The sequence below is a fragment of the Oncorhynchus nerka genome, linkage group LG23 (genome assembly GCF_034236695.1).
Source record: "Oncorhynchus nerka isolate Pitt River linkage group LG23, Oner_Uvic_2.0, whole genome shotgun sequence".
Classification (NCBI taxonomy): domain Eukaryota; kingdom Metazoa; phylum Chordata; class Actinopteri; order Salmoniformes; family Salmonidae; genus Oncorhynchus; species Oncorhynchus nerka.
In genome coordinates, this window is record NC_088418.1 from 38,485,984 (window position 1) to 38,501,020 (window position 15,037).

The 15,037-nt window shown below is 40.8% G+C and overlaps 1 protein-coding gene across 1 annotated transcript in view; it reads left to right on the top strand.

Moving 5' to 3' along the window:
- The window catches only part of guca1d (guanylate cyclase activator 1d), a 34,257-nt gene extending 19,763 nt beyond the window's left edge, over nucleotides 1-14,494 (top strand). The window contains exons 3-4 of the mRNA XM_029629919.2: nucleotides 3,167-3,254; nucleotides 3,332-14,494. Coding sequence (XP_029485779.1) covers nucleotides 3,167-3,254; nucleotides 3,332-3,456 — 213 coding nt within the window. The 3' untranslated portion in view covers nucleotides 3,457-14,494. The remainder of the gene's footprint in view (nucleotides 1-3,166; nucleotides 3,255-3,331) is intronic.
- The last annotated feature ends 543 nt before the right edge of the window (nucleotides 14,495-15,037 follow it).

The following is a 15,037-nucleotide window of genomic DNA, read 5'->3' on the forward strand; positions in this document are numbered from 1 at the left end:
ATACATGGATGAACACTTCTCCCTCGCTGTCACAGATGCCATGGATGCCCTTAGTTTGAATTAGTTTGATGTAATCTGGAGACAGGTGTTTTATACAACAGCCTTATGTGAAAAGTGGAGAGCCTTAACAAAACTTTTGCAGTTTTTCGTAATATCTTTAAAAAAAGCCACGTTAGAAAGGATTACCTACACATACTGAGCAGCTCATGTTACACAGTTGAAGTCGGAAGTTTACATACACATTAGCCAAATACATTTAAACACAGTTTTTCACAATTCCTGACGTTTAATCCTAGTAAAAATTCCCTGTCTTAGGTCAGTTAGGATCACCAATTTATTTTAAGAATGTGAAAGAATAATAGTAGAGAGATTGATTTATTTCAGATTTGATTTCTTTCATCACATTCCCAGTTTGAGTTTGAGTTTGAGTTTATTTTTATTTTTACAGGGACAGTGCACATTAATCAACGTTTCAGTAAAAGTGCCGGTTTTAGCCAGCCGGCTAATTTTCAACCGCAGTCCCTGGGCAGGTTATTAAAAACAATTACAATATAGACAATAGCAACATAGAACAAGCAAGACATAGCAACATAGGACAAGCAAGACATAGCATACAGACAGAGCAACATAGGACAAGCAAGACGTAGCATACAGACAGAGCAACATAGAACAAAAAGCAGCAAGACAAAATTCATAAAAGCAACAAAGTGTTTCCACACCTCACAAGCTACAGACAACAGACAACATGGAAAGCGGCAACACACAGCTAGGGACCATGTTCACAAATCTGATTGACCTTTAGCCATGTCTTTAAGCATTTTGTGAAAGTGTGATATGTGATGCAGTTATGTGTGAGTCAGAAGTTTACATACAATCAATTAGTATTTGGTAGCATTCCCTTTAAATGGTTTAAGTTGGGTCAAACATTTCGTGTAGCCTTCCACAAGCTTCTCACAATAAGTTGGGTGAATTTTGGTCCATTTCTCCTGACAGAGCTGGTGTAACTGAGTCAGGTTTGTAGGCCTCCTCCTCGCACACACTTTTTCAGTTCTGCCCACAAATTTTCTATAGGTTTGAGGTCAGGGCTTTGTGATGGCCACTCCAATACCTTCACTTTGTTGTCCTTTGCAACTATATTTGGGGTCATTGTCCATTTGGAAGACCCATTTGCAACCAAGCTTTAACTTCCTGACTGATGTCTTGAGATGTTGCTTCAATATATCCACATAATTTTCCCACCTCATGATGCCATCTATTTTTGTGAAGTGCACCAGTCCCTCCTGCAGCAAAGCACTCCAACAACATGATGCTGCCACCCTTGTGCTTCACGGTATGGATGGTGTTCTTCGGCTTGCTAGCCTCCCCCTTTTTCCTCCAAACATTATGATGGTCGTTATGGCCAAACAGTTCTATTTTTGTTTCATCAGACCAGAGGACATTTCTCCAAAAAGTACGATCTTTGTCCCCATGTGCAGTTGCAAACCGTAGTCTGGCTTTTTTATGGCAGTTTTCGAGCATTGGCTTCTTCCTTGCTGAGCGGCCTTTCAGGTTATGTCGATATAGGACTGTGGATATAGATCATTTTGTACCTGTTTCCGCCAGCATCTTCACAAGGTCCTTTGCTGTTGTTCTGGGATTGATTTGCACTTTTTGCACCAAAGTACATTCATCTCTAGGAGATAGAAGGCGTTTCCTTCCTGAGCGGTATGACGGCTGCGTGGTCCCATGGTGTTTATACTTGCGCACTATTGTTTGTACAGATGAATGTGGTACATTCAGGTGTTTGGAAATTGCCTATCAGAAGCTTCTAAAGACATGACATCATTTTCTGGAATTTCCCAAGCTGTTTAGAGGCACAGTCAACTTAGTGTATGGAATCTTCTGACCGACTGGAAGGCCACTCTAAAATGTGCAGTTTTGTCACACAAAACAATGCAACAGATGTCCCAAGTTTTGAGGGAGTGTGCAATTGGCATCCGGACTGCAGGAATGTCCAACAGAGCTGCTGCTAGGGAATATAATGTTTATGTCTCTACCATAAGCCACCTCCATTGTTGTTTTAGAGAATTTGATAGTACATCCAACCGGCCTCACAACCGCAGACCACGTGTAACCAGGACCTCCACATCCGGCTTCTTCACCTGCGGGATCGTCTGAGAGGTGGGGGGGGGGGGCTATTCCCTCCCAGGCCCACCCATGACTGCACCAGTGCCGAGTCATGTGAAATCCATAGATTAGGACTAATCCATAGAATAGACCTAATGAATGTATTTCAATTGACTGATTTCCTTCTATGAAGTGTAACTCAGTAAAATCTTTGAAATTGTTGCATGTTGCATTTATATTTTTTGTTATGTACAATGGGGCAAAAAAGTATTTAGTCAGCCACCAATTGTGCAAGTTCTCCCACTTAAAAAGATGAGAGAGGCCTGTAATTTTCATCATAGGTACACTTCAACTATCACAGACAAAATGAGAAAAAAAATCCAGAAAATCACATTGTAGGATTTTTAATGAATTAATTTCCAAATTATGGTGGAAAATAAGAGCGGCTTGTTCTAATCCAATCCCGTTGCAGCAGGCTCAACCGATACCCCGCCCGTTTCTTTACAGGCAGAAGAACTAGCCAATAGTTGTTTAGAGCACACAGCGCTTCACACTGTTTGAGTGAAAGAGAGATGTGTGCTGGCAGCTGAATTGAGCTTTTTTTGCGATCACGGATAATACAAAAAATACTTGTCATAATCGTATTCCAAAAATACTGCATATCCGTTGCGATACTTGTTTTGTCCAAGTACTCGGCACACCCATAAGAAGCAGCGCTTGTCGTGAATGCAGTCTCCTGCTGTAATGCTGAATTTCCATGATGCGGATTGAATAGATTGAAAAAATAAATCTATGATGATGGTGGCATATGTTTTTAAAGACAAACTAACACTTTGTTTTGCTAGCCTTTTCCAATAGATATTTGTGGTTGTAATAATAGTTTTTTAGGCAATATGTTATTTTGATTCATGCATTTGCAGTTTTTAGGGATTTCTGTGTCTTGTATCAACTGTTTTGAAAATCGACAACATTGTTTCAAGAATTGCATTCAAGCAATTAAGAAATGTTTCTCTGTCTCTCTCTCTCTCTCTCTCTCTCTCTCTCTCTCTCTCTCTCTCAGGCAATCCAGGACATCACACGGAACCAGGATGTCACCCCAGAGGAGATTGTGTCGCTCATATTCGAGAAGATCGACATCAACGGAGAGGGTAAGAGTCACCACCTGTCTGTCCTCCTGGAGGTTATTGTGAGTTGACCCCTGACTTGTCCCCTCCTCCCCCCTCAGGTGAGCTGACCCTAGAGGAGTTCATTGAGGGGGCGAAGGGTCATGACGACATCATGGAGATGCTGAAGAAGATGATGGACCTCACGCCCGTACTCATCATCATCGTCCAAGGAATAGTAGTCTGAGAGAGGACTGGCCAACCACTGCCAGAGCCACTATGTACACCTGCGCCCGGGGAGAGAGATGACAGAAAGACTTAAGTCCATTACAAACATTTACCCCACAAACTAATAATTGTGAGATTTTCCGCACAATGAACCTGAGGGAATGCGTTACCTTATGAAACAAGACTGTTGTTCCCCAATGAGGCTTCTATGTCACACTGCCAGGTCTGGGGGTGGAGACAATATAGTCCGTACATAGTGGATCCTAGGAAGAGAAGCAGCTAACAGGGTTCCGAATAACTAATTAATAAATAGTCCCAGACTGCTGAAGACTGAGGCATCCAGTCCTATACTGCAGCCCACTAACCACCCACAGATGACGGGATGGATGAAGGGAGGAAGACATTGAGAGACCCTTTTTCAACACCATCACAACAAACAAACTGAATGAAAGAGAACATTTAAAGGGACAGCTATGGAGAGCGGTAAAGATACCATCTTCACATTCTACCTGTTTGTGTTTGCTCTCTGACCACTCAGCAAGATGAAGACTTGGATTCTGAGAGAGAGAGAGAATTCTCTATCATAAATCATCACTATAGGGCCAGGACTATTCCTGACCATTTGACCGCGACAAGGAGATGCTTTGGGCTTTAATTATAGGCTATGTTGAGGAGTCAGGTCACATGGTCAGGTAAAGGTCTTGTGTCGAATCATCTCCTCTGTAGGTATGACCATTAACAGGCACAGATAGAGACCCTAGGGGTTCTGAAGTGCCTGCCCCTTTTCCCTCCTTTCGATTGGTGGAATTACTTTGTTCTTTTTTTCCCAGCCCTATCCCCCTCTTGAGACACCAGGAGAGCCGAGAGCGTCATGTTGCCATTTTTAAAGTCACGCACCCTCCCCCCGTCCTTGACCTTTCCTTAATAAGTCTATATTACACAGAATCTTATTATCACAAACAGAATTTGTGTTATAAGAGGTTTTAAGAGGTAATTTCTTGTCCCTGCACCTCATTCATCACCAGTCATTCACACTCCGTCAGCCTGCCCAGCTGATGGCCCATCGAAACTGCACCTAAACTATATCGAAACTAATTTCACGCATATAATAATAGAATTAGCCTAAAGACAAGATTACATTGACAATAGTCTGATGGGTGACAATATTATCAATTGTCAAATTGTATATGAAGAGATGGGCGCATCTTGGAATTGACACAGAGGCAGGGAGCGCTAAAAAGTCCCTTTTTCAAACCCTTCTGCAGAGTTACATGCATGTAAGATGTTTTGATGTCTATGTAGTATTAGAAAGAGCAGATTCTGCAGTTTCTTATACAATTACCTTTGTCAAATAATGCTGCAAATGTACTGTACATACACAGTTTATTAGGTACACCCATCTAGTACTGGGTCGGGACCCGCCTTTGCCTTCAGAATAGCCTGAATTCTTCGGGGAATGAATACTACAGGTCGGAAACTTTCCACAGGGATGTTGTTCATGCTGAGGCGATGGCATCATGCAGTTGCTGTAGCTTGGACAGTGGTACACCACCACCCGCCTGTACCGTTGACATCAGGCAGGATGGGTCCATGGACCATGCTGCTTACGCCAAGTCCTGACTCTGCCATCAGCATGACGCAACAGGAAACGGGATTGGTCGGACCAGGCAGTGTTTTTCAACTCCTCAATTGTCCGGTGTTGGTGATTGTGTGCCCACTGGAGCCGCTTCTTCTTGCTGGTAGGAATGGAACCCGGTGTGGTCGTCTGCTGCAATAGCCCATCTGTGAGGACCGACGAGTTGTGCATTAGCCTACAATGTGTGATGGTTTTTTTTTGCTGAAAATGAAGGCCTATGCAAAACAATTAATAATGGTGAATTTGGCAAAAGGAGAAGTAGAACACTTTGAATTCAAAACCTGCTCCATCAAAGATCTGTGCACGACCCTGATCACAAATCATGAATCTCTATTATCAATCTAGTCCCGTCTTTCAGGTCTTCGGTCTGTTATGTTTGCTCGGTGCACACACACGTCTCTATCATATCTATCTCTATCACTATCTACTAATCATAGTAGTCATCATTGGGCTAGCTAGCGACATGACGGAAGTAAAAAATCAGAAGTAGGCTTTCAAGATCATATCATGATTTTCCAAACATTTTGGAGGCAAAGTAGACTACTACAGTGTATGATTTACATATGATGTGAAAGGTGTGACTACAGTGTGACTCTGTAGTTCATTACTTCCTGTATGTTTCTCAGTTATCTGTAATACCGTTTCCAGAGCCACTGTGGAAGGAACCAAGAATTCCTTTCATGACAATTTCACAACAATTTCATTATGGGAATTCTAATGAATGCTGTAAGTATTGTTTAATTTGTCTTAAATATCAAATCAAATCAAATCAAATGTATTTATATAGCCCTTCGTACATCAGCTGATATCTCAAAGTGCTGTACAGAAACCCAGCCTAAAACCCCAAACAGCAAGCAATGCAGGTGTAGAAGCACAGTGGCTAGGAAAAACTCCCTAGAAAGGCCAAAACCTAGGAAGAAACCTAGAGAGGAACCAGGCTATGTGGGGTGGCCAGTCCTCTTCTGGCTGTGCCGGGTGGAGATTATAACAGAACATGGCCAAGATGTTCAAATGTTCATAAATTACCAGCATGGTCGAATAATAATAAGGCAGAACAGTTGAATATAGTTAAATATATTTTTATACTGATAAGAAGGCTAGAATGAAAGGCTTCCAAGTGTTGTATCTAATAATTTATGTTTTTATATATTATTATATGAAATCGTATATTCATATATTATTATATGAAATCAGATTTTGATTTGTCAACTGACATCTGCAAAAGTACAACGGGTGAACAAAATGCATATTCCTTTGAGCATGGTGATGTTATTAATTACACTTTGGATGGCGTATCAATACACCCAGTCACTACAGAGATACAGGCGTCCTTTCTAACTCAGTTGCCGGAGAGGAAGGAAACCACTCAGGGATTTCACCATGCCAATGATGACTTTAAAACAGTTTGAGTTTAATGGCTTTGACAGGAGAAAATGGAGGATGGATCAACAACATTGTAATTACTCAACAACACTGACCTAAATGACAGAGTGAAAAGAAGGAAGATTGTACAGAATACAAATATTGTTTGCAATAAGGCAGTAAAGTAAAACTGCAAAAAATGTGGCAAAGAAATCAACTTTTTGTCTTGAATACAAAGCGTTATGTTTGGGGCAAATCCAACACAACACCACTGAGTACCACTCTTTATATTTTCAAGCATGGTGGTGGCTGCATCATGTTATGGGTTTGCAAAGACTAGAAAGTATAGAACTAAGCACAGACAAAATCCTAGAGGAAAACCTGGTTCAGTCTACTTTTCAACAGACACTGGGAGACAAATTCACCTTTCAGCAGGACAATAACCTAAAACACAAGCCAAATATAAACTGGAGTTGCTTACCAAGACGATGTTGACTGTTCCTTAGTGGCCTAGTTCCAATTTGGATTTAAATTGCCTTGAAGATCTATGGCAATACTTTAAAATGACTGTTTAGCAATGATCAACAACCAACTTCAGAGCTTGAATAATTTTTTAAAGAAACGTACCCAGAAAGACTCACAGCTGTAATCGCTGCCAAAGGTGCAAAGTTTTGACTCAGCGGTGTGAATACTTATGTAAATGAGGTATTTCTGAATTTCATTCTATACATGTTTTCACTTTGTCGTTATGGGGTATTGTGTGTAGATAGGTGAGAAAAAAATCAATTGAATCAATTTTGAATTTACGCTGGAACACAACAAAAATCTGGAATAACTCAAGGGGTATGAATACTTTCTGAAGGCATTGTACGTTGACTTCTATTACATATGTGCAGTCATGGCTACTTTGGTTGTCAGACTTGTGTATAAAATAGGAATCTCTAAATATGTAATGTGCGACTGCACAATCCACCGACTGAGCAAAGGAACATGCCCTTAACTGTGGTTGTCAGAGCCACAAAGTCATAATTATGTCTAATTATGCCTGCCCATTTCTACATGTTTTCTTTTAATCTTAACCACACTGCTAACCCCTTTTTATTTATTTTTTTATCTCCCCAACATGCTTGGAAATAGAAGGTCAAGCCATGAGTCCCCCTAAACATGACCTGCCAAACCATGCTTCTTAACACCTGCCCACTTAACCCGGAAGCCAGCCACAACAACATGTCAGGAAACATTATTCAACTGACAACAGAGGTCAGTCTGCAGGCGCCTGGCCCGCCACAAGGAGTCGCTAGAACGAAATGAGCCAAGTAAAGCTCCCCGGCCAAACCCTCATGACCCTGGGCCAATTGTGCGCCGCCCTATGGGACTCCATATCACGGCCAGTTGTGATTCAGCCCAGGATTGAACCCGGGTCTGTAGTGACGCCTCTAGCACTGAGATGCAGTGCCTTAGACTGTTGCATCACTCGGGAGGCCCCACACTGCTAACCTTACATTAAATTAAGACCAAAAGCTATTTTTTTGCCAATTTTTACTTTGTGGCCATGAAAGCTAGTGGAAATCTTTAACTGTCAAAGAACGACTGAACTTCCTGATTTGGCCATATTTTGAAGCTTGGTTAAGAAATGCTAAAAAATAGTTACCTTGGGGGTGTGGTTTGATTTGGGTGTGTCTTTGCCATTCAATCACAACAAACAAGGGAAGTAGTGAGTACAGTGAGGTAAGCTAAGCGTTTGTAGCTTTTCTATGGAGAGATCAAAGTCTTGAACTTGAGGACCCCTGACTCGCCATCTCAAGATTGCCAGGAAATGCAGTTCTATGTGTAGGTTAAAGCCTAGTCTCGTACGAACCATCCTGATGTAAGCTCGTGAGATCAAGATGGTTCATACCAGGCTAGGTTGAGGAGGGATTTGCTGCTTAGGTAGATCTGGTTGTCGTTGGTGTAGTATTGGAAGTCGAGGTTGAAGTGGTAGAGGATCTGACCAAGGGGGAGGATTTAGATGAAGAGTAAGGGGTCCAGCACACAAAATGTGTCTTGAAGATTAATATCTTATATTCTGAGAACATAGCAACCATGTTCTGTGTATGTTTGGTATGATGTTGACGGAATATTATCCGAACCCTCAAAATTAGACACAGGAATATTCCTGCAAGGTTCCAATGAATACTGAATACTGAATACTGAATATTCTGAGAAAATGGTAACCATGTTATGGGTAAGTTATTTTTGACATTTAGGGTATGGTCTCATGGAAACAGTCCTTTCACATCACTGGAACATTCCTATGAAAACTTTAGGTAATGACCTAATGAAACTCTTAAGGGAACGTCTCTAAAATCATGAGAATGCTGTTAGCTGGGGGTCTACTGTATATATTTTTAATGCAGACATCTCGTGCTCTTGACTGCCAAGTGTTTTGTCTCACCAGGGGTGATGGTCAGATTCGCGTTTATGGTCAAAGGAATGAGCGTTACACCGAGGCCTGTACTCTGGAGCGGGATCGATTGGAGGTGGAGGGTCCGTCATGGTCTGGGCGGTGTGTCACAGCTTCATCGGACTGAGCTTGTTGTCATTGCAGGCAATCTCAACGCTGTGCGTTACAGGGAAGACATCCTCCTCCCTCACCCTTCCTGCAGGCTCATCCTGACATGACCCTCCAGCATGGCAATGCCACCAGCCATACTGCTCGTTCTGTGCGTGATTTCCTGCAAGACAGGAATGTCAGTGTTCTGCCATGGCCAGCAAAGAGCCCAGATCTGTATCCCATTGAGCACGTCTGGGCCATTCCTCCCAGAAATGTCCGGGAACTTGCAGGTGCCTTGTTGGAAGAGTGGGGTAACATCTCACAGCAATAACTGGCAATTCTGGTGCAGTCCTTGAGGAGGAGATGCAGCTGGTGGCTACACCAGATACTGACTGTTACTTTTGATTTTAGGTCCCCCTTTGTTCAGGGACACATTATTCCATTTCTGTTAGTCACTTGTTGAACTTGTTCAGTTTATGTCTCAGTTGTTCAATCTTGTAATGTTCATACAAATATTTGCACATGTTAAGTTTGCTGAAAATAAACGCAGTTGATAGTGAGAGGATGTTTATTTTTTTGCTGAGTTTACTACCATACCCCTTTCAAAGGCACTTAAATATTTTGTCTTGCCCATTCACCCTCTGATTGGATAAGTATTCAACCCCCTGAGGAAATACATGCTAGAACCACCTTTAGCAGCAATTAAAGCTGTGTGCCTCTCTGGGTAAGTCTCTTAGAGCTTTGCACACCTGGATTGTACAACATTGTCACATTTTTCTTACAAATATTCTTCAAGCTCTGTCAAGTTGGTTGTTGATCATTGCTAGACAGCCATTGTCAAGTCTTGCCATAGATTTTCAAGCTGATTTAAGTCAAAACTGTAACTAGGCAACTCAGGAACATTCAATATCGTCTTGGTAAGCAACTCTAGTGTATATGTGGCCTTGTGTTTAAGGTAATTATCTGCTGAAAGGTGAATTTGTCTCCCAATGTTCGTTGGAAAACAGACTGAACCAAGTTTTCCTCTAGGATTTTGCCTGTGCTTATGAAAATGTGAAGAGTGGTACTCAGTGATGTGTTTTATTGGATTTGCCCCAAACATAACAATTTGTATTGAGGACATAAAGTTAATTTCTTTGCCACATTTTTTGCAGTTTTACTTTAGTCCCATTTTGCAAACAGGATGCATGTTTTGGAATATGTTTATTCTGTACAGGCTTCCTTCTTTTCACTCTGTCCTTTACAGTATGTTAGTATTGTGGAGTAACTACAGTGTTGTTGACCCATCCTCAGTTATCACCTATCACAGCCATTAAATTCTGTAACTATTTTAAAATCACCATTGTCCTCTTAGTGAAATCCCTGAACGGTTTTCCTCCTCTCCGACAACTGAGTTAGGAAGGACGCCTGTATCTTTCTAATGACTGGGTGTATTGATGCACCATCCAAAGTGTAATTAATAACTGCACCATACTCAGAGATATTCAATGTCAGTTTTCTTTACCCATGTACCAATAGGTGCCCTTCTTTGCTAACCATTGTAAATCCTGCCAGGTCTTTGTGGTCGAATCTGTGCTTGAAATTCACTGCTTGACTCAGGGACCTTACATATAATTGTATGTGTGGGGTACAGAGATGGGGTAGTCCATGCAACTTATTATGTGACTTGTTAAGCACATTTTTACTCCAGAACTTATTTAGGCTTGTCATAACAAAAGGGTTGAATACTTATTGACTCAAGACATTTTTTATTAATTTGTAAACATTTCTAAAAACACAATTCCACTTTGATATTATGGGGTATTGTGTGTAGATCAGTGACACAAAATCTCGATTGAATCCATTTTAAATTCAGGCTGTAACAAAATGGGAGAAGTCAAAGGGTGAGAATACTTTCTGAAACCACTAAAGCTGTTCTACAAGTGGTCTCAGGCAGTGGGTAAATAATGAGCGTTTTCAAGTGGAACTTTAGTAACAATGGTTTAGGGAAAACGTTCTGAGATTTATGCTCCTATGAAGGTTCTAACGATGAAATTTGCCTTAAGATGCTTTTGGGAAACTGGGCCCTGCACAGGTTTGACTGAATAAGGTGTACTCCTCTGTCACGATGTGAACCTTTTTGGGTATAGCTAGTGGCTCCCCCCTCGCTCTCTCCTACACCCAGGTTCTGTTATCTCAGGTCGTAAATTCCTGGAGGAGACTCTCCCCCGGCCGAAAGAGACACATAGAGAGAACAAAGGATTTCACATGGCGAACTCCTAAATCCCCCAAATGAGGATTTGATACAAAATGTCCACTTGTGGGAATGGTCCGTGGACACTTATGACAGATATGACGAGTGTGTTTCATTTGGTGACCTCAGAGAGGACAGGAAACACACATGACTATATCTCTGAATACAGTTCAGAATATTTGGCCAAGGAAACATTTCTGGTTGGTCTCAGGGAAGGTAAAACAGTTAGGAAGGGATACTTTTAAAACAGGATTGAGTGAAGTAGCAGCATGTTAAAGAGCAACTAATGAGCATGGAGAGCCTCACAAGTTTGACAATGAGCTTTTACAGTTGAAGTCGGAAGTTTACATACACTTAGGTTGGAGTCATTAAAAATAGTTTTTCAACCACTCCACACAGTTTCTTGTTATCAAACTATAGTTTTGGCAAGTCGGTTAGGACATCTACTTTGTGCATGACAAGTAATTTTTCCAACAATTGTTTACAGACAGATTATTTCACTAATAATTCACTGTATCACAATTCCAGTGGGTCAGAATTTTATATACACTAAGTTGACTGTGCGTTTAAAAAGCTTGTAAAATTCCAGAAAATTATGTAATGTCTTTAGAAGCTTCTGATAGACTAATTCACATCATTTGAATCAATTGGAGGTGTACCTGTGGATGTATTTCAAGGCCTACCTTCAAACTCAGTGCCTCTTTGCTTGACGTCATGGGAAAATCAAAAGAAATCAGCCAAGACATCAGAATTTCTTTGAGACCTCCACAAGTCTGGTTCATCATTGGAAGCAATTTCCAAATGCCTGAAGGTACCATGTTCATATGTTCAATCAATAGTACACAAGTATAAACACCATGGGACAACAGCAAAGGACCTTGTGAAGATGCTGGCTGAAACATGTACAAAACTATCTATATCCACAGTAAAATGATATCCTATATCGACATAACCTGAAAGGCCGCTCAGCAAGGAAGAAGCCACTGCTCCAAAACCACCATAACAAAAGTCAGACTACGGTTTGCAACTGCACATGGGGACAAAGTTTGTGCTTTTTGGAGAAATGTCCTCTGGTCTGATGAAACAAAAAATAGAACTGTTTGGCCATAATGACCATCATTATGTTTGGAGGAAAAAGGGGGACGCTTGCAAGCTGAAGAACACCATCCCAACCGTGAAGCACGAGGGTGGCAGCATAATGTTGTGGGGGTGCTTCGCTGCAGGAGGAACTGGTGCACTTCACAAAATACATATCATGAGGCAGGAAAATTATGTGGATATATTGAAGCAACATCTCCAGACATCAGTCAGGAAGTTAAAGCTTGGTCGCAAATGGGTCTTCCAAATGGACAATGACCCCAAACTCAAGGACAACAAAGTCAAGGTATTGGAGTGACCATCACAAAGCCCCGACCTCAATCCTATAGAACATTTGTGGACCGAACTGAAAAAGAGTGTGTGAGCAAGGAGGCCTACAAACCTGACTCAATTAAACCAGCTCTGTCAGGAGGATTGGGCCAAAATTCACCCAACTTATTGCGGGAAGCTTGTGGAAGGGTACCTGAAGTGTTTTACCCAAGTTAAACAATTTAAAGGCAATGCTACCAAATACTAATTGAGGTTATGTAAACTTCTGACCCACTGGGAATGGGATGAAAGAAATAAAAGTTAAAATACATCATTCTCTCTCCTATTATTCTGACATTTCACATTCTTAAAATAAAGTGGTAATCCTAACTGACCTAAGACAGGGAATTTTTACTACGATTAGATGTCAGGAATTGTGAAAAACTGAGTTTAAAATATTTGGCTGAGGTGTATGTAAACATCTGACTTCAACTGTATGTACATTTCTCAATTATGGGGTGTGCATCTAATTCTTGTATACAATGAATGAGTAAAGATGAAACTATGTGTGAAATGCTGTAATATGACGTTAAACCTTTAATGTGAAAGAATTGTAATTCCCTTTAAAGTTTAACTAAGTAATTGGCCCGCCCCCGTGAGCACAGGCATGATCTGGCGTCATGGAACCGCCCTTTTCTGCTGTTACGAATAAAACCCCTCCTGAGGAAATCCTCTTCAGACCACGTGTATAAAACCCCCTCCTGAGGAAATCCTCTTTAGACCACTTGTACCTCGATGGACACAGGGGGCACAGGTTGAGTTTAGACCACAAAAACCTCAGTACAAGCTTAGGTTACAATGGTTGTTGAATTCCTAACCATACCACGTGGAGCATTGGCTACACGGGTGGAAATGGTTAAACTCTGAGACTATCGAGCCCGACAGAATAAGAGCAAATCTTAGATACTAATTACTAGTCTGCAGCTAGAAAATATGTCAATCTGGGATGCGAAGACCGACAACCGCCGAAACCTCTATTCTATGAGATCCTTTCTGAATGGTACTCTGAAGTACACATTCTAACCACAAAATACTTTCGATCTTCAGGGAGGCAGAGAGAGAGACGATGATGAACTGACTCTCCAACAGAAGGACTGACGATTCCAACAGAGATCACGATGACACACTGGGCGTAAATATATATATATATTGATTGCAATTATTCCCGAATGAGTGAGCGTTCATGTGCAAAGGATTAGCATTTCAATTAATATAATTATCAACTGTGTAGTGACTCATTTTGTCTTTCCCGCCGTTCTCAGTCCTCACCCACTTCCCTTTGTCCGCCAAGCCATCATATCGGCTTAGCCCACTAGGGAACGTCCCATATCATTTCCTTGTAACTATAACTGTTGTTTGTTTATGCATTTCTGTGATTATTTAGTTAGTTAGTAAATTAATTATTAAGACAATTGGTGTATGGATGATTCATAGTAAAGGCTGGGTTCGTGCAGATAATCAACAATTTACAACATTTGGAATGAGACTAACGTGAAGTAAAGAATAATTAATTAATTAGAAGGATAATTGATCAGATATTAAAATATCTGAAGAGTTATATTAGGAAAATTATAACTTTGTAATCTGAATATTTCCATTGGTGCCCCGACTTCCTAGTTAATTACATTTACATGATTAGTTTAATCACACAATAATAATTACAGAGAAATGATTTGATAAAATAACAGTCTTCAATGTAATGATGCCAAAGACACGATACCTCAAGGGTGATTAATACTAATTGGCACAGGTTTCTACTTTTCCTGTTATGTGTTGTTGGCTATGTGTGTATTGCGTTGTTGTGAAGAAGAGAGACAATGTGGTGGCACATCTGTGGCTAGGTTTCCATACAATTGGCTAAATAAAATATGAATTTTTTTTCACCAGAGATGTTTCAATCAAATTGATTTGTTGCGGATAAAAGTCTGTTTGTGATGACATAGTGCACATACGAATACATTTGCTGTTAAATTCCCATGTCCCTAATAGAAAATACAAGTTTAATGGGTTTCCATTGCATTGAACTCTACTGATGGTTTTGTCACAAAATAATTGAGTTATATAGTGAGTGTGCCCCCTCTGGTATTGGCACGTGTGCTCTAGCTAACAGCTCACAGATACAGTGTGGGTATAGTACATGATGAAATTACTATGGACAAAAAAGAGCCAGATTATTTTGTCAAACGGCAGCCAATCATCATGTCACCAGAATAAGACCCTTGATATTTATTGGAAAGGAGAATCAAGCTCATCACCTTGCACTTTCACCACCTTGTAAAGTTCATCATAACTTATTTTATCTGTAGCCTAATAAACTGCATTCTTTCCCGAGTCGTAGCACACGTCATCGCGTGACTGCAAGTTTACTTTGATATTTGGGCATAAAATAATTTCCACCAGCATTTCTCGCCCTGTCATGAGGTTTTTTA